Genomic DNA, 24550 nt, shown 5'->3' with positions numbered 1-24550 from the left:
AATCATCTATGCCTAGGTAGCATCATCTATGCATAGGTAACATTTGTCATAAGCCATTACAATATTCAAATGCGAGACTTAAAAAAATCGGCAACAATGTAGCTAAAATCATCAAAATACCGAATATCGGGAGGTACCGTTATATGGGAGCTATATGAAAACGTGAACCGGCACAGACAATTTTACGAACCTCAAATACCAAATTTGAAACAATTCCGGCGAATAATGTCGCTAAAATCATCAAAATTCCGAATATCGGGAGATACCGTTATATGGGGGCTATACGAAGACGTGGACCTGCACATTTGAAAGAATTCCGGTGAATAATTTCGCTAAAATCAACAAAGTACCGAGTATCGGGAGATACCGTTATATGGTAGCTATACGAAAACGTGAACCTGCACAGACAATCTATTACGAACTTTAAACACCAAATTTGAAACAATTTCGGTGAATAATGTCGCTAAAATCATCAAAATTCCGAATATCGGTAAAAAAAGCTGACAAATAAAAGTTTGAATAATCCAAAAATGTGGTTTTAAAATTCTATTTCATAGACCTTTCGAATTAATTGCATACTGCCATAGCGGTTGAAATTGCTTAACATTGGAAACTATGTTGTTGCCATGGGACAAATATACATTTTTTTTCTTCTTGTGCCCTTATTCTGTCAAAACACATACACAGTTTGTATATGTGTGTGTATTCATGGTACAATAAGAAAAAATTTGTAATCAGCTGGTAGCTCTACCTTACCTTTTTACTGTACCATATGTGCATTGCTTTGAATAAAAAAGGAAATAATTTGAAATATTTGAAATTAAAATATATAACTTTGGGATAAACAATCTTCTCCCACTATCTTGGATTCGATCTTGTGAAGAAACCTCAATATTCCATTTAAGTTTTGTGGGGTTTCGACCATAAAATAATTTTGGGAAAAATGTTGAATAAACAAAACCAATTGTTGCATCTACTTGACAAATAAGACAGCGGACAGAGTTGTATTTTCCTATTTTCCTTGAAGTTGAGCAACCTTTCCTACTGAGCCAAGGTTGTTACGATATCATAACAATCGAGGTATTTACACCTGCTGTAGTGGAATTCTCTAACTCATTTTTTGAGTTACCGACAAAAGTTGGTAAAATTAAAATGCTCATAATTTCGGTAATTTACGAAGTTTGTCGGTAAGTTAGCGACGAAATCAAAGTGGTGGCTAAGATCTACCGATAGACACCAATGCTGTAAGCTTTAACTTATTTTTTATATCAAAATTATTGGTTTTAAGGTTATCAATTTTTGTCGGTAACTCAAAAATGAGTTAGAGAATCCCACGGCTGTTGACAAAATTTTGACTCTGTCTAGGCCTATCTTTATACTTCTATGTCTTAGATTCATAGTGGTGTTGGGTATCATAAAGTCGGCACAGCCTGCATTTTGCCTTCAATTACTGCTTGCCAAATGTTGTTATAAAGATTTCTTCGGGAAAATCCATGGTAGAAATACTAGGTCAAAGATATAGAAGTATAAAGATGGGACAAGACAGAGCCAAGACATGGCAACCCTGTGAAAATACCTCTGTTGTTATGATATCGTAACAACATAGTTAGCAATGTTATGCGATTTAAGCCGATTACAAAGATCTAAAATGGTAAAGACTACACAAAATGCATTCTGAGCAAATGGTTTGTGGCTATACTACCTTGAATAACAGCTCATGACAGAGGCATGTTAATATAAACAAGTAAAAAAACATTAAGTTCGGCTGGGCCAAACTTTTAATACCCTCCACCTTAGGGTAAAAGAAACATTAAAAGAAATGTGGCAAAAACCATTAAAATGCCGAATATCGGAAGGTACCGTTATATGGGGGCTACACCAAAACGTGGACCTATAATTACAATGTTTCGCCACACGAACTAGGACCCATTATGACCCACAAATACTAATTTTTAGACAAATCAGTGAAAAAATGTGGCAAAAACCATCAACATACCGAATATCGGGAGGTACCGTTATATGGGGGCTATATCAAATCACGAATCCATGCATGCAATGTTTCGCCACCGAAGCTGGAACCCATTATGACCAACAAATACCAATTTTCAGACAAATCCGTTAAAAAATGTGGCAAAAATCATCAAATTACCGAATATCGGGAGGTACCGTTATATGGGGGCTATACCAAAACGTGGACCTATAATTACAATGTTTCGCCACACGAACTGGGACCCATTATAACCCACAAATACCAACTTTTAGAAAAATCAGTGAAAAAATGTGGCAAAACCATCAAAATACCGAATATCGGGAGGTACCGTTATATGGGGGCTATAACAAATCATGGACCCATACATGCAATGTTTTGCCACCGGAGCTGGAAACCATTATGACCCACAAATACCAATTTTTAGACAAATTCGTGAAAAAATGTAGCAAAAAAACTAAAATATCGAATATCGGGAGGAACCTTTATATGGGGGCAATACCACAACGTGGACCTATACATGCAATGTTTTGCCACACGCTCAGGGATCCGTTATGACCTACAAATACCAATTTTCAGACAAATCCGTGAAAAAATGTGGCATAAATCATCAAAATACCGAATATCGGGAGGTACCATTATATGGGGACTATACCAGAACGTGGACCGATATATCTCATTTTCAATACCAACCATCCTAGACACAATGCAAATAGCTCTGCTAAATTTTGGCGCTCTACGTCAAATAATGTGGGCTGTATCGTGATTTCAACAGACAGACAGACGGACATCGTTAAATCGACTTAGAATTTTATGCTGATTATGAATATATATACTTTATGGGGTCTAAGACGAATATTTAAGGATGTTACAAACGGAATGACAAAGTTAATATACCCTCCTTTCCAAGGTGGAGGGTATAAAAACGCAATTTTAGGAAAGAATGACAAATAAAAGTTTGGATAATCCAAAATATTGGTTTCAAAATTCTATTTCATATATCTTCCCAAATAATTGCATACTGCCTTAGCGGTTTAAATTGCTTAACATTGATAACTATGTTGTTACGATATCATAACAACAGATGTATTTTTCACAGGGTTGCCATATTTTGACTCTGTCTTGTTCCATCTTTATACTTCTATGTCTTAGATTCATAGTGGTGTTGGGTATCATAAAGTCGGCACAGCCTGCATTTTGCCTTCAATTACTGCTTGCCAAATGTTGTTATAAAGATTTTTTCGGGAAAATCTACGGTAGAAATACTAGGTTACAATGTAGGCGAAAATTACAAGAAATCCATTTTTTTGGAATTTGATATTTCAAAATTGTAGGTAAGGCAAATTTTCTTGACATATAAAATTTGAGGCAAATTGTTTTGCGCCAATGAAACATAGACAATTTTGGCTTTCTCTATTATATAATTAAAATTGCAATAATCAAGGCCTATGAAAGGTCGGCCAGTAAGACCATCTGACAACCGAGTTTTTGGGCCAAATATTTTTTGAATTCGCCCTATGACCACAAGAACAAATTCGTAACATTCTTGTCAAGAAAATTTCGAAATAATTTAAATTATTTTAGGATTTTGAAAACAAATCTAAATAAATTAACTTTCGAAGGGAGTATACGCTCTGGTCCAAATTTTGTACATCGTTATAATATTATGGAATTTAGATCGAGTACAGAGATGGCCCTAGTCCACAAAAGGTCAAAAATGTCAACGAAAATAATTTACCCAATACAAGAAAAACGGATCATCCAATTTTGTATAAACTCCGTACATCCAAATAATCGTATCAGTGATAGGTCTGATGAGAAAATGGCCGATATCGACCTACTCTATCAAGTACCTCCCCCACAAAGGGTCAACATTTTGAATAATTTTATTTCTAAAAAATGCGTAATAAAAATCTTTATATTGTTTACAAGCGTACAAAAGCATTTTGGTGAGACTTTTCCAGAAAAAAAGTTATTCGTGAAGGAATTTAAGCGTGATAGTGTGATTTCTTTATATTTGACTGGAATCGTTAGAGCACTCCAGCATTTAAATGTGAATAAATCTTTTGCGTCTCGTACCATCGCTCGTTACCGTGATACTGGTAGCGTAGTCCGATGTCAAGCAAGTGGACGGAAGAAAACAGCAACATCAGCAAAAGTTGTTCGAAAAGTAAAGAAGTGACTTGATCGAAACCCGCGTCGCAGTGGCCGAAAAATGGCTCGTGAGCTGAACATATCGCAATATTCCATTTGGCAAATATTGAAAAATGAGCTTGGCGTAAAGCCATTTAAATTCCAAGAACTTACACCGCAACTAAAAAAGAGTAGACTCAGACGAGCTAAAGAGTTGCTTCGCTTGGCCGAAAGTGGTGAACTGCCGAATTTGGTTTTCTCCGATGAGAAAACATTCGTTGGCCAGCAGTTTGTAAACAAACAAAATAATCGTGTTTGCTTGCCAAAGAGGTCAGAGAAGCAAGCGCTTCGCCGGGAATGGGCAAAATACCACAGAGCAACATTCGGGCAGACGGTTTCATTGGCCGTTTGAAGGCCATAATTCGTGTCAAAGGTGACCAATTCGAACGAATCTAAACATGTTCTAAAATTTCATGTCATTTCCAACATTTTTTTTTGCTTTCATTCAATGAAATGCATGGTACAATGAAATAAAGGTAACCTCATTTCAAATCAGCATTCCCAGCTCTGCATTTTCTGTAATTTACCTTGTCAAATTTCCATGCATAAAAAACAAGTCCCATATCTGATTTTGTGTGTATACAATGGATTCATGGCCTATATAAGGTCGGCCAGGAAGCGAATTGGTAATAAATACAGATCTGTCTGTTAATTTTAATGGTATGATTATTATGCATTTTATGATAGAAAAATTATTCAAAATATTGACCCTTTGTGGGGAGGGGGGGTACTTGAGAGAGTGGACTGATATCGTCCTAGCACTTATATGGAGAGTTTGAACAAAATTTGATGATCTGTTTTTGTTGTATTAGGTAAATTATTTTCTTTGAGATTGTTGACCTTTTTTGAAGTAGGTACCAGAAGGATTGGACCAATACTGCTCATCTACGAACTCGATCTAAGTTTTCTAAGCCAAATCGGGGGTTCCCTTCGGCAAGACACCTCTAGATCGATTCCAAATGTTCTGAAGCGGATTTGGTCCAAAGAGACCGTTGTTTCGATGCGACACGTTTTTGCCGTATCAAATTTTATACCTATCAATTATTCATACAGGTTGAGATAAAAAACTGCAAACAAAGTCAAACGCCATACTTTACAACAACATTTACAACATTTTATTGAATGAAAGCAAGAGATGTCGGAAATAGCATCAAATTTTATAATATGTTTAGATTTGCTTGAATTGGTCATCTTTGGCACGAATTATGGCCTTCAAACGGTCAATGAAACTGCCTGAATGTTGTTCTGCGATATCTTGGCCCATTCCCAGCGAAGCTCTTGCTTGAGGTGATCAACACTTTGGTTTTTTTTTGTGCCAACGGAGGTTTTGGTGGCCATTGTGCGCTGGAAATGAAGCGAGGAACCTCATTTTGTAACCATTCTTGGGTGGCGCGTGCTGAGTGCAATGGTGCTGAGTCCTGTTGGAATGTCCAAGGTCTGCGGCAGAATATTATCGCGATAATATTATCTTCCAGATTTCACCACATCAGCAATGTTGAAGTGTTCAGAGCATACAGAAGACGTTGCTTTAAATTCTAACTGGCAAACTATACTCCATTCTGCCTTCGCCATTTAATCCTTTTGAACCGAAAAAGTGTACCCCTTCCTGGAACCTTCTTCTTTCTGCATATTCGGCAAATTCTCATTTTCAAAATTCTCAAATTTTTCTGTTTATTTATAATTTATATAGATTTGTCTTCAAACTCCTTTAATAATGTAAATTATTTGGAAATTTGTTGACAAGAACGTCAGCCAGTTTTTTTTATCTCACCCTGTATATATATGGCGAATTCGAATTACAACAATGGTTTGACATATCAAGTTGCCATCAGCTAACCTGATGGGGTTACCTTGCAATTCTACCATGGGAAAATCTACATTTATTAAAAGAAAAATCCAAATATGTCCACATCTTAATCGATTTTGTATGCCGTCATGGGATCTGTGCTAATAAATTCAGAATCCATTTTTTCTCATATTTGTGTTCGGTGCAGGACATTTTTAGTAGATCCAGCCAGTTCGTCTCTCTGGCTGTCTAATGCGCTGGATAACTATCCAAGGAAGCATACGATTTAGTTAAAATATGATCAGATTTACAGATGGTCAAAATCGATCCACTCCCTTCCCCGCAAACGTTAAATAATTTTTCAACCTTCGTAACCCAATGTCGCACACCATTAAAAATGGGCGATCATTTGTTTTTGTGGATTGTTTAGAAAACATAAGAATATTATATGTACCATTAATAATTTCACCCGATCTAGGATTAGTCCATTCAACACTCATCCATCCACCGTCTTTCCCCCCGCAACCGGTTTTAATCTTTAAAGCTGTGCAGTGATTTTCGTAAACCTTATCAAATGACCACGCATTCCCAAACAAATTTCACCAAACAATGACTAAGTAATTTGATTTACATAAATGTGTTTGAAATTCAATAAACAGATATGAATGACATTGTTATAAATATGCATATCGCTTCCGATGAGTTTATTTGAAAATAATTTCCAGGCCATTGCCTCCTCTCGGACAAGGAGCCCAACCCCGAAAACAACAACATACATCCTCCGACGACTTAATTAGGCAGCTCGGCCCTCTTTGACCCATTTGATATTCAGTCGTACTTTTTGAGCATTTCGGATAATTGTTTTTAACGCCCGTCCATCGAACAGAGGGGAAAATTTAATCCTCTTAAATACAGATTTGAATGAAATGAACAAAGGAAATGCTTGAATATTCCACATCTCCTAGGCAACAACAAAAATCCCGTCGAAAACAAAATAAAAATAAAACACAATAATATAAAAGAAAAAAAAAAACAACAACAGCTCAGATATCATAGCAAAACACTCCAGAACTGTTTACATATTTTAAATATTATGAGGCAGATTTTTGTAGATTACGCGTCGCATGATGACCTGTGCGACAGAGCGAATGGAAACCGAAAACAAATGGCGCAGTATCGTCGCTAAATTGGCCACTAATAGGCTGCGGCCGAAGCATCAGCCATTCAATGGTGGGCAGACCGGTGGGCAGGCTGGCAGCAGGATAAATGCTAATGTTGGCGAAATGTGGAGGCTTTACAATTGGTCGGCTGGCTGAACAGGCGGCTGATGTTGCCTGTTGCACCAACAGCAGCAACATTGACCAAACACTTGACATTTTCAATTGAAGTACTCCAGCGGCAATTCAATTCATTGCTGCGCGACCTACACCATTCGTGGTGTAGGCGTGGGTCTGGGTTGTGGGTAATTGTTTTCTGTGTTTTGTTTATATTGTGACTGGTGGCCGGCCAATGGGGCGATGACACGGCTCTCTGGAAACAATCAAACGTTATAAATATTACCCACGTTACTGCCGCACGACACCGCTATATGGCAGCGATAAATCTTTGTAAACGCTTTCATTACAGCTGCTCTCGCTCGCTGCTACACGGCACGTGACCAAAAATATTAATCAGCCAACGTGAAATTTGCATGAATTATGGGAAATTTACGGGGATCAGCCGCCAACGGCAACAAATTCAAGTGGCATTTGGTTTCACATTCCACCGCCGCCATTACGGCAGACTCCCCGGACCGCATCTCTCGAAACTGACCGGTCAATTTCAGTGTGTGGAACTCAATCTGGTATTACCATCAAAGAATCATAGCCAGGCAAGCAACCAACTGTCGGTCTGCCAGCCCTATGCAAAGCAGGCAGCCAGCCGTTTAATCATTAGGCCAGCCGTGTGTGTGTCCTGGCAGTGGCAAAACAAATACATTTTGTTATCCACCATGAAATGTTAATGTTTTCAACGACTCCAGCATATTGAAATAATCTCTTTCATAAACAACAAAGACAACCGTGGCAATCCATCTATCCGCCATCCAACATTCAACCTGCCAGCGAGTGCCACATATCCTTAAAATCATGTTAGGAGGCACAACGTCAGTGTACTGCAACGCATATGAGGTCTACCAGTCCCTCTGCCTGTCTTCCGTAGAAGGACCTCAATAATTTTGTTCACGTTGTTGTTTTTCTTGCCGCAACAAGAGCCTATGGCAGGCATTTTTAATGTGGGCACAAAAGGTGGGTTAATGTTTGTTTGGAATGTATGTCACTTGAACAGGATGCACATTCCACGTTCCATTTACTCTATTCTCCATTAATTCGAGCTGTTTTACATTGGATAAATTGTAAGGGTCAAAAGAAACATATAGAGGATGGTGAATGTCCTTTTGCAACTATTTTAAGAAATCGAAAGGAAAGCTTCTCATCTGGACATACTATTTCCACTATAGCGTAATGAATTTGTGGTTGATGAGGATTTAGTGCATGACCTATGAACTATCTTACAATCAGAAATACCAAGCTGATGAGAGTAGTCCAAGCTGATGAGAGTGGCTTGAGAATAATATTATAATAAGCTTAAGACCATAAGCCTCAAATTTGAAAAAAAAAATCAGCAAGGAAAAGTCAAAAGTCGGTCGGGGCCGCCTATATATGATACCCTACACCACTATGCATATTAAGTAGAGGTCCCGTAACAAAAGATTCTATTTCATGTAGATCATACCAGCTATCAACATTTGGCTTTAGAGCAGTTATGGTTTGCTATACGGGTGAGGTAAAAAAAACTGCAACAAAGTCAAACGCCATAATTTATTGGCACGAATTATGGCCTTCAAACAACCAATGAAACCGTTACACTCTGCCCGAATGTTGCTCTGCGGTTCTTTGGTCCATTCCCGGCGAAGCGCTTGCTGAGGTGATCGACACTTTGGTATTTTTTAGTGCCAACCTTGCTTCCCAAAATACTTCAGACACAATAGTCCAACGAATTGGTATCCGGCGATTTTGGTGACCATTGTGCGCTATATTTTCGCCATAATATTCGCCATTTATTCTGATACCACGGTCGATTAATACTAGCGGAGAGCGACCACACCATCATCATGGCCGGCGCTTGAGTTCTGGTGCCAACAAAAGTTGCACATTTTCAGCTGACCTCTTTGGCAAGTAAACACGATAATTTTACTTGTTTACAAACTGCTGGACAACGAATGTTTTCTCATCGGAGAAAACCAAATTCGGCAGTTCACCACTTTCGGCCAAGCGAAGCAACTCTTTAGCTCTCTTGAGTCTATTTTCTTTCCGTTGCGGTGTAAGTCCTTGCGCATTTTGGAATTCCAATGGCTTTACCCCGAGCTCATTTTTCAATATTTGCCGAATGGAATATTGCGATATGTTCAGCTCACGAGCCATTTTTTGGCCACTGCGACGCGGCTTTCGATCAAGTCGCTTCTTTACTTTTCGAACAATTTCTGTCGATGTTGCTGTTTTCTTCCGTCCACTTCCTTGACGTCGGGCTACGCTACCAGTATTACGTTAACGAGCGATGGTACGAGACACAAAAGATTAAATGTGAATAAATCTTTTGTGTGCTGGAGTGCTCTAACGAGAGCCAATTGTCGTTTTCCAGACAAATAAAAAGAAATCACACTATTACGCTCGAATGAATTCCATCACGAATAACCTTTTTCTGGAAAATACTCAGCAAAATGCTTAAAAGTAACCTTAAATCATAGGTAACGTTCTACGGGCACTACAACTTGGCAGACAATCTTGGAGTTAGGAAATTTTTCGGTTGATAAAAAAATCTCTGGGAACCCCGGTCTAACTTTTTTAGAGTTCATTTTATATAGCTTAACCATACACAAGGGGCCACAAATACTCCGCAAAAGTTACGATAGAGTTTTAAATTTGATACAGTCCTAGGGGTTACATGAGGAATCATTTGTACAAAATATGTATCAGGTTGGTCTACATTGTGACCTCAAATGTTGGTAATTTGAGATTTTAGAAAGAAAAACAAATTCTTTCAAATAATCCGGTGATTTTAGCTATTATCAGGGTCTTGGTCACATTTTTCAATTGATTTTGCCCTTATTTGGTATCTAACTTCCAGTAGAAGACCTTCTCGCGGAAATTTTTCAATGTCAATGTTTCGGAGTATCGCTCATATAAAAGTACCTCCTGATTTTACCTATTTCGAGGGTTTGATTATACAATGGGTTCAGATAACATGAGATAACAATTAGTCATTGATGCTCATTTCGTTGTCATAAACTTTCAAATAATAGCAGATTTCCAAACCTAATCTTGAACTGCTATAAAACTGTAAGGAAGTCTACAAACTAAATGACAAAATGACTTTCACTGATACTCCTCTGGCTCCTCGCAATATGTTCTCTTGCTTTGAAAGCCTTCGTCCATGTGATTTTGTTAATAATATTTTTCCCCGAAGCGAAAATACCCACATGGTCATACAGAGCATAGAAATAGGTTATTGCACAAAATATTAATTAACAAGTAAAAAAGTTGTAAGTTCGGCGGGCCGAACTTTGAATACCCCCACCATTTGGAATGAATTTGAAAATAAAATCCTTAAACAATTCTGTTAAAATTTTAAAAATACCGAATATAGCCGTTATATTGGTGTCCATACGACGTGGACCCACACAGGCATTGTTTGTCATAAGTCATTACCAAATTCAAATTCGGAACTTGAAATAAACGGTGAATAATGTAGCTAAAATCATCAAAATATCGTATATAGGGAGGTACCGTTATATTGGAGCTATGCGAAGACCTGGACCAGCATAGACAATTTTTTGTCATAGGCTGTAGCATCTATTACGAACTTCAAATACGACATTTCAAAAAATTTCGGTGAGTATTGTACCTAAACTCGTCAAAATACCGAATATAGGGAGGTACTGGTATATGGGGCTTATACGAAGGCCTGGTCCTGCATAGACAATTCTCTGCCACAGACTGTAGTTTCCATTACGACCTCTAAATGCGTAATTTGAGTAATGACGCTAAAATCACCAAAATACCGAATATAGGTAGATACCGTTATATGGGGGCAATACGAAGACGTGGACCTGCCCAGACAATTTTCTGTTTTAGGCTGTTGCGAACTTCAAATACCAAATTTGAAACAATTCCGGTTAATAATGTCGGTAAAATCATCATCGGGAGGTACCGTTATATGGGGGCTATACGAAGACGTGGACCTACATGGCTCATTTTTTCCTGCAGACATAATAAACATTTGTAAATTTTTATCAACTTACTTAATTTCGTTTGGAAGCTACAGTGATTTCCACAGACGGACAGACATTGATAAATCGACATAGAATTCTATGCTGATCAAGAATATATATACTTTGTGGGGTTTAAAATGTATATTTCGAAGTGTTATAAACGGAATGACAAACTTAATATACCCTCCATACTATGGTAGAGGGTATAAAAAGAAGAGAAATTCGAAAGTATTTTTAATTGAGATCCCTCGTAAAATTAGAACAAAACACAATGCGTACCTACTCGCATTCAAGTACCCATCGAAAGTTGTTGTTTCCGCTGACAACAACTTGTCACCTTCTTTCGGGTTAATTCGGGCGGGCACACTCGCAACAACTGATCAAATAACTTCTAGTTTGCACACGCTCTAATAACGAACGAAATTTTATTTTCATTTTCGACGTGGGCGGTATCGTCTTTTGTCCTCTTAAGCATTTCGCCATTAGATTGAAAAATAAAACAAATAACGGTGCTTGAAAGTTCAAGTTACTTCTTTACAATTTGATAGGAACATTCAACGTGGATTTCAAATTCATAAATTTTTACTCGAAAAAATATGTAATAATAGTATTTTATTAAGAAAGTCGAGTGGATTTAAATTGTCAATACAATTTGAATTTCTATGCGTGCCCGACTTCTGCCTACTTTGTGTCTGTATTTATTGTTTTGAAAAAAGAAAATTAAATATTTTCAAAACCAATGATTGGAAGACAGGTATATTGCGGCTCGCGTATTAAATCTATTAACCAGTTTAGCCATAAAATTGAAAGATTCAACAGTTTGGATCATATTTTTGAGATATTTTCATTTTCGCGCCATTTAACTCATTTTAAAAATGGGGAAAAATATGAAAAAATTAAAACAACAAAAATTTTGAATGAGTCTGACAGAAAGCGGGCATAGCCTCAGGGCTGCCTTTCTGTAGTTTTACGAAGCTGTTCTACCTCCTTATTGTACCATGGGTTTACTCAGTAAAAAGCTCAATGGTGAACATTTTTAACCTACCGACAGATTCATACCCTCAGCACTGAGTAACGATTATTCAAAGTGTTGACCTTTTATGGGGGAGTTTCGAGACAATTGGACAATATTGACCAATTCGTATCTGATCAAAGACTGATAAAAAAATTGCAACGTGCCACATTTGGACTATATTTACTCTATTAGGAGACATGTGACAATTTTTGGAAAATGTGGAAATATGCATGAGGTAACAGAAGTAGCGGACCGAAGTATTCCATTTTCATACTTCATCTAATACAGATAAAAATATTGGTATGTGCAAAGTTTGAAGGAAATCGAACATTTATATTCAACTAGCTGGCCCAGTCCGCGTTGCCGGCCCGTAGTTTTAGTCTTTAATGCATAGTTTTTAAACCATAATAATAATTCAAAAATCTGGCTCACATAAGTGGCACAATTTTTAGTATAAATGATGACTCGATTAAATAGAAATAAATACCTCTTTCAAAAAACCTGATCTTATTTTTCAGTAAGAGGTTTTAGTTTATTAAAAAGTATACATTAACTGTCCATGTAAGATAGGAGTTAGGAAATTTTTCGGTTGGTAAATAAAAATCCCAAAAGAGGGTTTCCCGGATCTAACTTTTTAGAGTCCATTTTGTATAGCTTAACCATACCCAAAGGGCCGCAAATATTTTGCCCTATACTCCGCAAAAGTTACGATAAAGTTTTAAATTTGATACAGTCCTAGGGGTTACGTGAGGAATCATTTGTACAAAATATGTATCAGGTTGGTCTACATTGTGATATAGGCCCCCTCAAATGATATAGCCCCTTTCAAATTTCTCAAATGTTGGTAATTTGAGATTTTAAAAAGAAAAACAAATTATTTCAAATAATTATAAGTATAGGACCATGCTTCATTATAACTCGTATTTGAAGGTATCCGGTGATTTTCGCTATTACCAGGATCTTGGTCACATTTTTCAATTGATTTTGACTTTATTTGGCATCTAGCTTCTGGTAGAAGACCTCTTCGCGAAAATTTTTCAATGTCAATGTTTCGTAGTAGCGCTCATATAAAACTACCTCCTGATTTTAACTATTTCGAGGGTTTTGATTATATTTTCGAATCGATTTGACCTAAAATGTGTGTTTAGGCTACTTTGGGGGTAGAGAACCATCTTACATGGGCCTATTATAAACAGTTAATGTGTACTTCTTAATACATATGCTATATTATTAAGGTTTTTAACTCTCAAACTAAAACGGGCCAGCAACGCGGACTGGGCCAGCTAGTATAGCATATATATTAAAAAGTATACATTAACTCTTTATAATATGCCCATGTCAGATGGTTCTCTACCCATTTGGGTATGGCAACCAAATAACAGCGTGTATAGAAAATATGCAAACTTTCTCGATTTTCTTCAACTAGAATTTTTAATTCCAAAAGGAATTCTGAAACAATTCTACACAAAATTCCATATCATAATATAACAGTCAATTTTTTCAGTTTCGCGATTTTTCTCAACATTTTCTTTCATGACAACGTTTCCACTGTAATTACAAATAACCAAAAGAAAATTGGAGTCATATCGGCCCAGTCGTTCTCAACTGATATGTTACTATACTTTTTCTATTTTTTTACATATAAATTTAAAGAAGTAGGTGTGGCCAGTTCCTCTGACCCCAAATAGATATCTTGGGTTTGGGGAGGGTTGGACAGTCAAGATTCCGTCGTATACTAACTGTGGAAAACACGAACAATAAAAAAGTAGGCGTGGTCAGTTCCTTTGCCCCCAAATGAATACTTAGGATTAGAGAGAAAGTCTACAGAGTGTCGTGTAATAATTTTAAAACCGATATCTTCATTATTTGGCAAATATAAGGATTTTAGATAAATCGAAATAGTGGGCCTAAAAGTAGGCGTGGTCAATATTTTTTTTCTTTAAAAACTTAACTCGGGGTATGACGAACGTTTGTACAAAAAATTATGCAAATCGGTCCAGCCGTTCTCAACTGATTCCATTACCAACGAACAACAATTGATTTTTAAATATATAGATGGATTTTATGCGAAATCCTAAATTTCGATAAATTACATATTCATATCAGATTTCTGGTTAAGAGAAACATTTAGATATATCAAATTGTAAATAATCGGCACTTGTTTCGCAAATTATGACAGATATAAGCATTGGAAATTGTAACCCTTTGTGGGTGAGGTACCAAAAGGGGTTCACAGATATCTTCACAACAGATCTTGGGTTAGCCAAAATAATTGGATGTGTGAAATTTGAAGAGAGTTGGATGCTTATTTCGCTTCCTTTGAGCGTTTTGTTTTTCCAAAATCGTAAACCCTATGTGGAGGAGGTACCTGAAGAAATGGTCCGATCTGTACCATCTTTATAACCGATCTTATGTTGATGAAAATATTCAGATGTACCAAGTCTGAATGGAAGCAAATGATAATTTCAAGTTTTATGAGCTTCATGGGTACTCAAAATGTTGACCCTTTGTGTGGGAGGTACCAGAAGAAGAGGACCGATATATCCCAATTTTACATCAGACCTTGGGTTTATAAAAATATTGGGATGTGTGTAATCTGGAAACAATAAGACATATAATTATTCAAAATTTTGACCCTTTGTGGGGTAGGTACTTGATGGAGTAGACCGATATTGCCCATTTTCGCACCTGACCTAGGACTGACGCAAACATTAGGATTCACAAAGTTGGAGCAAAATCGGATTATCGTGTCTCTTTCTGTGCAGTAAATTATTTTCTTTGAAAATGTTGACGTTTTGTGTGGGAGGTACCAGAAGGAGTGGACCGATATTGCCCATCTCCGATCTCGATCTAAGTTTGAAAATAATATTACGATGTAACAAGTTTGAAGCAAATCGAATACTCCCTTCGAAAGTTATCGTGTGCACCAGCCATAGCCAAAGCTAGATCGACTCTAAATGTCCTGAAACGGAATTGGTCCAAAGAGACCTAGGGTATAAAACTGTTATTTCGATGAAGCACGTTTTGGCCGTATTAAATGATATATACCCTCTGTAGTCATATGACTGAGGTTATAAAAAGTTTTTTCGATGAAACATGGGGGGTTTGATTCCCATATATGTATGTTCGAGCCGTGGAAGAATTATACCTTTGCCAAAATCTCAATGTCAAAATGTATACTCATAAAGTTGCTTTCACTCGAATCGTTCGTGTTCAAATGTATTCGGTTTAATTTGGTTTTTTTATAAATATTTTGGAAGCTCTCGTCCATTCTCGAAAACCTTTCCAAAACCATTATTATACCCTCAGCCATATGGCTTCAGAGGGGATATATCATTTGATACGATCAAAACGTGCCTAGTCGAAATAACGGCTTTAGACCCTAGGTCTCTTTGGACCAAATCCGTTTCAGAACATTTGGAGTCTATCTAGCAATGTTCGTCCGTCCGTCTGTCTGTCTGTCTAGCTGGTGTGCACGATAACTCTCGAAGGGAGTATCTGATTTGGTCCAAACTTGGTACATCGTAATATTTTTGTCAAACTTAGATAGTGATCGGAGATGGGCAATATTGGCCCACTTGTTTTGGTACCTCCCCCACAAAGGGTAAACATTTTGAATAATTATAAGTCTGATAAAATGTGATGTAAGAATCCGATTGTCTTAAAATTTCATACATCCCATTTTTTTAACCCAAGATCTAGTGTTAAGATGGAATATATCGGTCCACTCCTTCTGGTACCTCCCCCACAAAAGGTCAAAATTTTGAATATCAATTAAGCTCATAAAATTAATATCAGATTCCATTTAGACTTGGCACATCTGAATATTTCTATCAACACAAGATCTGTTAAAAAACGGTAGAGATCGGACCATTCCTTTTGGTACCTCCCAAATAATTGTTAATCATAATTTAAACCTTTTGTGGGGGAGTTACGAGAAGGAGTTAGCCGATAAATTCATATCAGATCATAGATTGAGAAAAATATGTTAATTTACCTAGTTTGAAAAAATCGCCGATATGTTTCGCAATTTATGAGACATATATGCATTGCAAATTGTAAACCTTTCTGAAAGAGGTACAAGGAGGAGTAGGCCGATATCTATAATTTTCACAACAGAACTTGAGTTAGTAAAATTATTGGGATATATGGAATGCGGAGGTCATCGGATGCTGATATGATATAATTATTCAAAATTTTGACCAGTTGTGGGTGAGGTATCAGAAGGATAGGCCCGATATATCTCATCTCCACATCAGATCTTGTGCAACAAAAAATGTGAACTTTGAAGAGAATCTGATGCTTATTTCACCTTTTATGGGAAATATAATTATTCAAAATTTTGACCCGTTATGGGGGAGGTACCAGAAGGAGTAGTCCGACATATTCCATCTTCATACCAGGTCATGTATTAATAGAAAGATTGAGATGTGCCATGTTTAAAAAGGATTCGAATGCTCATTTCACGATTTGTACCGCTATGTAGGAGGTACCAGAAGGGGTAGACCGATATCAAATATCATCGATCTTGTATTTATGGAAATATTGATATGTACCAAGTCTGAGTGGAATCGGATGTTTATTTCGCGTTTTATGAACTTCAAGGATATTCAAAATTTTGACCTTTTGTGGGGGAGGTACTAGAAGGAGTGGACCGTTATATTCCATCTTAACAGCAGACTTTGGGTTAATAAAAATATTGGGATGTGTGAAATTTGAAGAGATTCGGACTCTTAAATCACATTTTATATGAGTTGCAATTATTCAAAATGTTGACCCTTTGTCAATTTTCGCACCTGACCTACCACTGACGCAAATATTAGGATTTGCAAAGTTGGAACAAAATCGGATTATCGTAACCCTTTCTGTGCAGAAATTATATTTTTTTTTTTAAATTTCGACCTTTTGTGACAGACAGGCGGACGAACATCGTTCAATCGACTTAGAATTTAATGTTGATTATTATATATATATATATATATATATATATATATATATATATATATATATATATATATATATATATATATATATGGGTCTACTTGACACAAATACATGCTCTGTTACAGTGTTTGCAAGAATCTACTAGTTTTGCAATTTTCCTCGATATTATAAAAAATCGGAAAATCGGTTTTTGTAGTAAAAACTTTTACATTCTTGCAGTTCTGGAACAGACCAATAGTTATTTTAACATGGACAAAACCCTAAGTATTTTACGTTGATTCAATCCATAATTAGTCTGTTGCAGAACTACAAGAATGTACATGTGTTTACTTCGATAACCGATTTGCCTTTATGATATCGAAAAAAATGCCAAACTGGTAGATTCTTGCAGGTTCCAAAACAGAGGAAATAATTTAGAAATTTTCAAAAAGTGAAATCCTTAAAAAATTCTGTTAAAATTAAGAAACGAATATTGTCGCTATATTGGGGTCTATACGACGTGGACCTACATAGGTATTGCTTGTCATAAGTCATTACCATATTCAAATTCGAAACTTGAAATAAACGGTGAATAATGTAGATAAAATCATCAAAATATTGTATATAGGGAGGTGCGAAGACCTGGACCAGCATAGACAATATTCTGTCATGGGCTGTAGCATCCATTACGAACTTAAAATACGACATCTCAAACAATTTCGGTGGGTATTGTACCTAAACTCGTCAAAATACCGAATATAAGGTATATAATAACGAAGACCTGGACATGCATGGACAATTTTCCGTCATAGACTGTAGTTCCCATTACGGACTTCAAATACAAAATTTTAAACAATTCCGGTTAATAATGTCGTTAAAATCATTAAAATTCCGAATATAGGGAGGTACCTTTATATGGGGGCTATATGAAAACGTGGACCTACATGGCCCATTTACGAACTTAACCTGCCTACTGGAAAATAAACATGTGTGCAAAATTTTAGCCTTCTATCTCAATTCGTTCGAAATATTGAAAGCGTGATTACAACAGACAGACAGACAGACGCACATCGCTAAATCGACTTAGAATTTTACGCTGATCAAGAATATATAACTTTGTTGGGTCTGAAGTGAGTATTTCGGGGAGTTACAAATGGAATGACAAAGTTAATATGCCCTCCATAGTATGGTGGAGGGTATAAAAATGGAAGCAATATAAAATCCCTTAACGGTAAAAGCAAATATAACATTAGTTTCTCAAAGTGGCGAATCAGTTGATCTAATCGTTCGCCTCGAACCCGTGACAAAAGTAGTAAACGAAAAGAACCGAGAACAGGGTAGTAGAATAGAATGAGAAGTAGAATATTATTATACAGGGCTGCCATTTCTGAAGATTTATCGGCATTTTGATGATTTTTCACTTTAAAAATGAAAAACGACGATTTGCCGATTTTTGCCTCAAAAAATAAAAATATTTTAACGATCATCAAATTGTCTCACGAAAGCAAACGAAGCAAATAAAATATACCTCCCTTTTTTAAGGATATATTCTCAATGTTATTAATAACACTTACAAATTATTTCAACAAGAATCAACCGAAATTCATAATTTACCTAACCAAACGGATTAACTTTTTAGAAGCGTTTTCAATTATTTCATAAAACAGGACGTCATAAGAGATAATATTCATTTAACTCACTTTAGGGACACCAACATTTTTTATAGCATATGATGAAATATATTTCGGTTTATATGCAAAAGATATTGTTTCCTTAAACGAAACATCTGCTAATCTAATATTGAAACTGCTTAATTTTAATTTTAATTCATTTAAATGATTAAAACTTATTGATCCTGAAAGAGTAATGAAGAAGAGAAATTATTTTTTGTTAGGAATTTTTAAAGATATCCTAACTTTCATTTTAGAAACTGAATGACAATGTTTAGAATCCGAACGTTTTTGGAAAAAAAAAATCCGAAATAAAACGTTGGATTTCCACTTTAGATTTTTCAATTTTATCTAAATTCCTGCAAAGAATCATTGCAAATGTGGAACGAATTTTTTGTTAGGTAAACATTAACAAAGTTAAGATTAAGAATTCAGTTAAGAATTCTAAAGATTACCTAAAATTAAAAAACGCCCATTGTTTTAATAAAATTACATGGCTTGTATGGCATCTGTTTATTGTTACGTAATTAGAGTTCAGTTTCGGAAAATACGGGTCTTTTTTAGTATCCAGCAGGATTTTTCATGACTTAAATAAATACACTGTGTTATACGTAAATCTTTAAATCTCACTACAGCATTTTTGCATAATCAATAAAATTATTGAAGCACCTTAAATATTTTGTTATTACATACACATTAATTTTCTGTGCTATTAATTGTTCTGTTTCAGAATTTTAATTTTTAATAAAGATGTGGACTCAACAATATGAATTAATAACTGAATCTAAATCTTTTGAAGAAAAATAATTCTTTTTATTCATGTTTTAAAGTCATCTTGTTATACCCTCCACCTTGGAAAATAGGGTATATTAACTTTGTCATTCCGTTTGTAACATCCCTAAATATTCATCGTAGACCCCGTTTGTCTGTCTGTTTGTATGTTAAAATCACGATACAGCCCACGTTATTTGACGAAGAGCGTCAAAATTTAGCAGAACAATTTGTATTGTATTTTTATTCTAGGATATTGGAAATGAGATATATCGGTCCACGTTTTGATATAGTCCCCATACAACGGTACCTCTCGATATTTGGTATTTTGATGATTTTTGCCACATTTTTTAAGGATTTGTCTGAAAATTGGTATTTGTAGGTCATAATGGGTCCTAGTTCGTGTGGCGAAACATTGTGTGTATAGGTCCACGTTTTGGTATAACTCCCATATAATGGTACCTCCCAATATTCGGTATTTTGATGATTTTTGCCACATTTCTTCTCGCATTTGTCTAAAAATTGATATTTGTGGGTCCTAATGCGTTCTAGCTCCGTTGGCGAAACATTGTATGTATTCGACCCTGCCGAACTTAATGTTTTTTTTTTATTATTGAAATGCAGAGTTGTCCTTGTTTTATATTCATCTTCTGCTCTTTAGATAAAATAAACTATTTTGTTTTGTTATAACTTAATAAATTATATGTGACCGATTTTGTGGCCGATTTTTTATAATGTAAATGCCGATTAGTCAGATTTTTTCTTAAAAATTAACGATTTTTCTACTACAGCTGCTGGAAGATTTCCGAATGTCTCTTTCGGCTTTTGTACTACTACTATTATTGTTATTTTTACATTTCTTCTCAAACATTTGTAACACTTGACAACATTTCATGGTCAAAATAAGGATTCATAAATCCATTTTAAATGACGTTAAATTTGAAAAAGTAAGTTTTAAACTTGAATTACAAATGAAATGAAATATGTTGAATTGAAAGGTACGAAGTACAATAGAATGTTTCGAATTACAAATTCCAACTAAAATGTCTTGAATGCATCTGTATCGAGTGCATTCATCGAGTTTGATGTTGAATATATGTAAATCGCCCAGGTGACCCATGTAACCACGACTCCTGTCCAGAATACCCCAAATTGATTTTGGTATGTAAATCTAGCTACGTATGTTGTCTTTTCAAATTCACTCACCTTGCATTGCTCCGCCCCAGCATAGCCAGAACAAAGCCCACTTCGCCGTGCAAAATCTTTGCAAACACTTCGGTTTATAGCGAAACCAGCCGTAACCTTGCGAGCCCATAAATGTGTCCGTCGAAGCTGATGGTGTTTGGACCTGATTCGATTCGTTGTTGTTATCCATAATCAGCCTAGACAATATGTGATTTTTTCCAATTCGATGACTTCTATCTTTTAATATTTATTTTATTTTCATAGATTCCACTGCGATTTTATTTGTTCTTTCTAACAAATATTTAAATAAGCACTTGACTCGAATCCGAATTGAATCCAATCGTTACATTAAATTGTCGTTGTCAATATTCCGACTGCATGAAGAGCACGCAAAGCTCCGAACATTACGAAACGACGCGTCAAATGAAACTAAACGATGGCCATGCCATAGCATTCCTTCAAAGACCAACTTCGTAACAACATTGGCTGCTGAGCGATGTTGTTACGAAGTCGGCAAGTTTTGTTGTTGTTGTTAAATAACATCGTAGTAGTTATGTTACTGTTAGGTACATCTCCGAGAAGATCTATACGAACGGCAGGATATGACAAACGATTCAATTTCACTCGTAGCATGCGACGAATTCACATCATCATCATCATCGTCTGCCTTGTGTTCAAGGAGTGGTGGGCGGGAGCGTGAACGCATTCGGTAGCAGAACTGTTAATCGTTGGGGACAACTCTGTTAAGTGTTTTCGTGCTATTGAATGAGCGTGAGTGAATGTGCTTGTGGGTGGGTGGTTGGACGGACGGGTGGATGGTTGGTTGGTTAGCCGTTTGAGTAAGAGATGGAAGCAATTGTTTCACTTTTAAACTCACCACTCACTCGCACACGTACACGCACACACGTACAATGACACAAAATCAAAACAAGCAAGTGTCAACGCTGCATAAGTAGGTGGGAATTTTAATAAACCTAAATAACAAAACAAGAGAGCATCGACAGAACGTAATGCCGGCTTTTTTCATGCTGACTGGGCGAATGTGAACGAGTTTATCTTACGCACGCATTCATGCCCGCGTAGCCATCTCGCAGCCATTGTTGTCCCCTCCCCCTCCTCATCCTTCACGTACGTCCACGTCATAGCGACAGCTTCAGCAGCTTATAATTGCCCTGGATAATAATTCCATGACACCGAACCAAGGTGTTTGTTTATTCCAGTCAATGTACTACCGACGGCATATTAGTGCGACAATGCATTGAAGTAAAACCAGAAAAATAGTAAAAAAAAAAATCAGACAACATTGAGACTTCAATGTGATTTTGCGTGAGAAGTGAAATTTTCCAATAATTCAATTAATACCCCAATATTTGGAGGAGATCCGACCAAAATCTATGAAACGTATACAGTAAGTCACATTTTACTTTACACACTCAAAACTAGTAATGGAAGTCTTCAAGTCGGGCGGGGCCGATTTATGATACCCCACACCACTTTGCATATTTAGTAGTTGATCGAACATGTGAATTGAAGTGAGCAATCACAACTGTGATTTTTTTCTTGCAATCGAGTTCGATCAGCATCATTGTTTATTTAACCATTCAATCAAGTTAGGACAGTTTATTTGACTTCTTTTTTGCGCCCTTTATATTCGGTATTTCACTGATAGCAGTCCCAATGAATTTTGCATATTGAGTTCTCATTGGACGGATTATTGTCATGTGAAAGAAGTAGGTAGGTCCACGTTTTGAAATTAGCCCCATAACGTTTTGCAAGTTTTTTTTTTTTTTTTTTGTTTAAATGTGTTCGCATCTTCCAGCTGAAGCACGATGTAGATCCTGGAGTTGAAAGCTAAACGCCAATTTCAGACGCTATTTAACATCGTATTGCGTACTATTTCAATTTTGATGTTATTCATTCAGAATTCAAAGCAATAAAAAATGCACACTTCTATATAGTTTTTAAATTGAAAAAATTTCACGCCAAAAGAATTTTTTCTTTTATATTTTTATTGGCATATTTTACGCAATTTTTTTGCCAATATTCTATTCCGAAGATGTATGAATTGTGAAAATCCATCAAAACGTTCTTAAGTTATAAGCATAGTAACTAATAATAAACAAATTGAAAAAAAAATCTTCAAGTTGTTCGCTGTTTTTTTACAGCGAATGTTTAAAGATACCTACAAAGTTTGGTCCTTACTACAATTTTGAATTTTTGATTCCATTGAAAAAAATGCAATGCAATAGGCTCTTTTTTTGATTTTTTTAGCAATTCTGAAAAAAGTAATTATCTTTTAACTTTGGTTTGACCACGTTAAATTATTTTGACATCATCTATTTAGGTCCGCCACTCCATAATTGTCGTCGCTTTTTTTACCAAAAAAGACTACACATCATATTAGAATTAAAAAAAAAAACACTACAAATGTACATTCCAAATAGTAAGTGAAAAAAATTTGCAACATAAAACATTACTATTGTACAAAGTCAAAATGAAAATTTTCGAATATCACATTTTTACGCAATTTTTTTTTTTTTTTTTTTTTTTGGATTTTATCTATTTCTGCCAAGAGACAATTCCGAATTAGTGTGAATCGTTAAAATCAGATCAGCGCTTCTTGAGTTATAAGCGTAGAAACTAACACAACTTTCTTTTATATATATAGATAGATTAGAAGTTTGCGTGGTCAGTTCCTCAGCCCCCAAATAAATCCCTAGGGTTGGAGGGAAGGCAACAGTATCTCGTGTAATAATTTTCAAACCGATATCTTCATTATCTGGCAAATATAAAGGTTTTAGATAAATCAAGATAGTGAGCGTAAAAGTAGACGTCGTCAATATTTTTTTCTTTTAAAACCTAACTCGGGGTATGATGAACGTTTGTACAAAAAATTATGCAAATCGATCCAGCCGTTTTCAACTGATTCCATTACCAACGAACAACAATTGGTTTTTATATATGTAAACTAGCTGGCCCGGTCCGCGTTGCCGGCCCGTAGTTTTAGTCTTTAATGCAAATTTTGAATAGCATAATATTTCACAAATCTAACTCATAAAGGTGAACAAATTTTAATATAAATATTGATTCGACTAAATAGAAATAAATACCTATGGAAGGAGGGCAAAATAATTTCTGAATAGTCAAAGTTAATTACGCTTTTACACCCATTACCATAGCACCTGAAATTGCGCATTAGAGTCCCCAAAAAGTCTATGTTCTTGTTCATAGAAAAATTCAATGACGATTAAACAATACCCGCGTTGTTGTCCATCAATCGGTAAACATCACTATAGATCGGCGGGCCTGGGGACTATATGGGGACTGTACCAAAATATTTACGTATGTTGACATTTTTCTGTAAGATGGTTCTCTACTCACAAAGTAGCCTAAATACAGCAAATAATAGCCAAAATAGTTGAAAAATCATGGATACATTTATATAAGGGTTATACCAAAAAGTGGCCCAACCAATATTCTCTTGGGGATTACAAATTCAATAGAAAACAAAATTTTCTTTTCTGACCACCAATTAGATGTGAAAGTGGACTTGGGGATACTCCAATATGGGGACTTTACTTAAATAAATTCCTATGTGGCAATTATCTGTATGGTGGTTCCCTACCGCAGAGTAGCATAAATACAATTATTAACCAAATCAATTAATGAATGTGGTCAAGACCAAAATGGGCCCTACTCTGAAAATTTCAAT

The 24550-nt window shown here is 35.9% G+C and overlaps 1 protein-coding gene across 1 annotated transcript in view; it reads right to left on the bottom strand.

The window, feature by feature from the left end:
• The window catches only part of LOC101893258 (solute carrier organic anion transporter family member 4A1), a 52720-nt gene extending 31413 nt beyond the window's left edge, over positions 1–21307 (bottom strand). The window contains exon 1 of the mRNA XM_011294491.3: positions 20860–21307. Coding sequence (XP_011292793.2) covers positions 20860–21028 — 169 coding nt within the window. The 5' untranslated portion in view covers positions 21029–21307. The remainder of the gene's footprint in view (positions 1–20859) is intronic.
• Between the last annotated feature and the right edge of the window lie 3243 nt (positions 21308–24550).

This window comes from Musca domestica, unplaced genomic scaffold (genome assembly GCF_030504385.1).
Source record: "Musca domestica strain aabys unplaced genomic scaffold, Musca_domestica.polishedcontigs.V.1.1 5, whole genome shotgun sequence".
Taxonomy (NCBI): Eukaryota; Metazoa; Arthropoda; class Insecta; order Diptera; family Muscidae; genus Musca; species Musca domestica.
The sequence above is the reverse complement of the archived record's forward strand: the minus strand, read 5'-3'. Positions and strand labels throughout refer to the sequence as shown.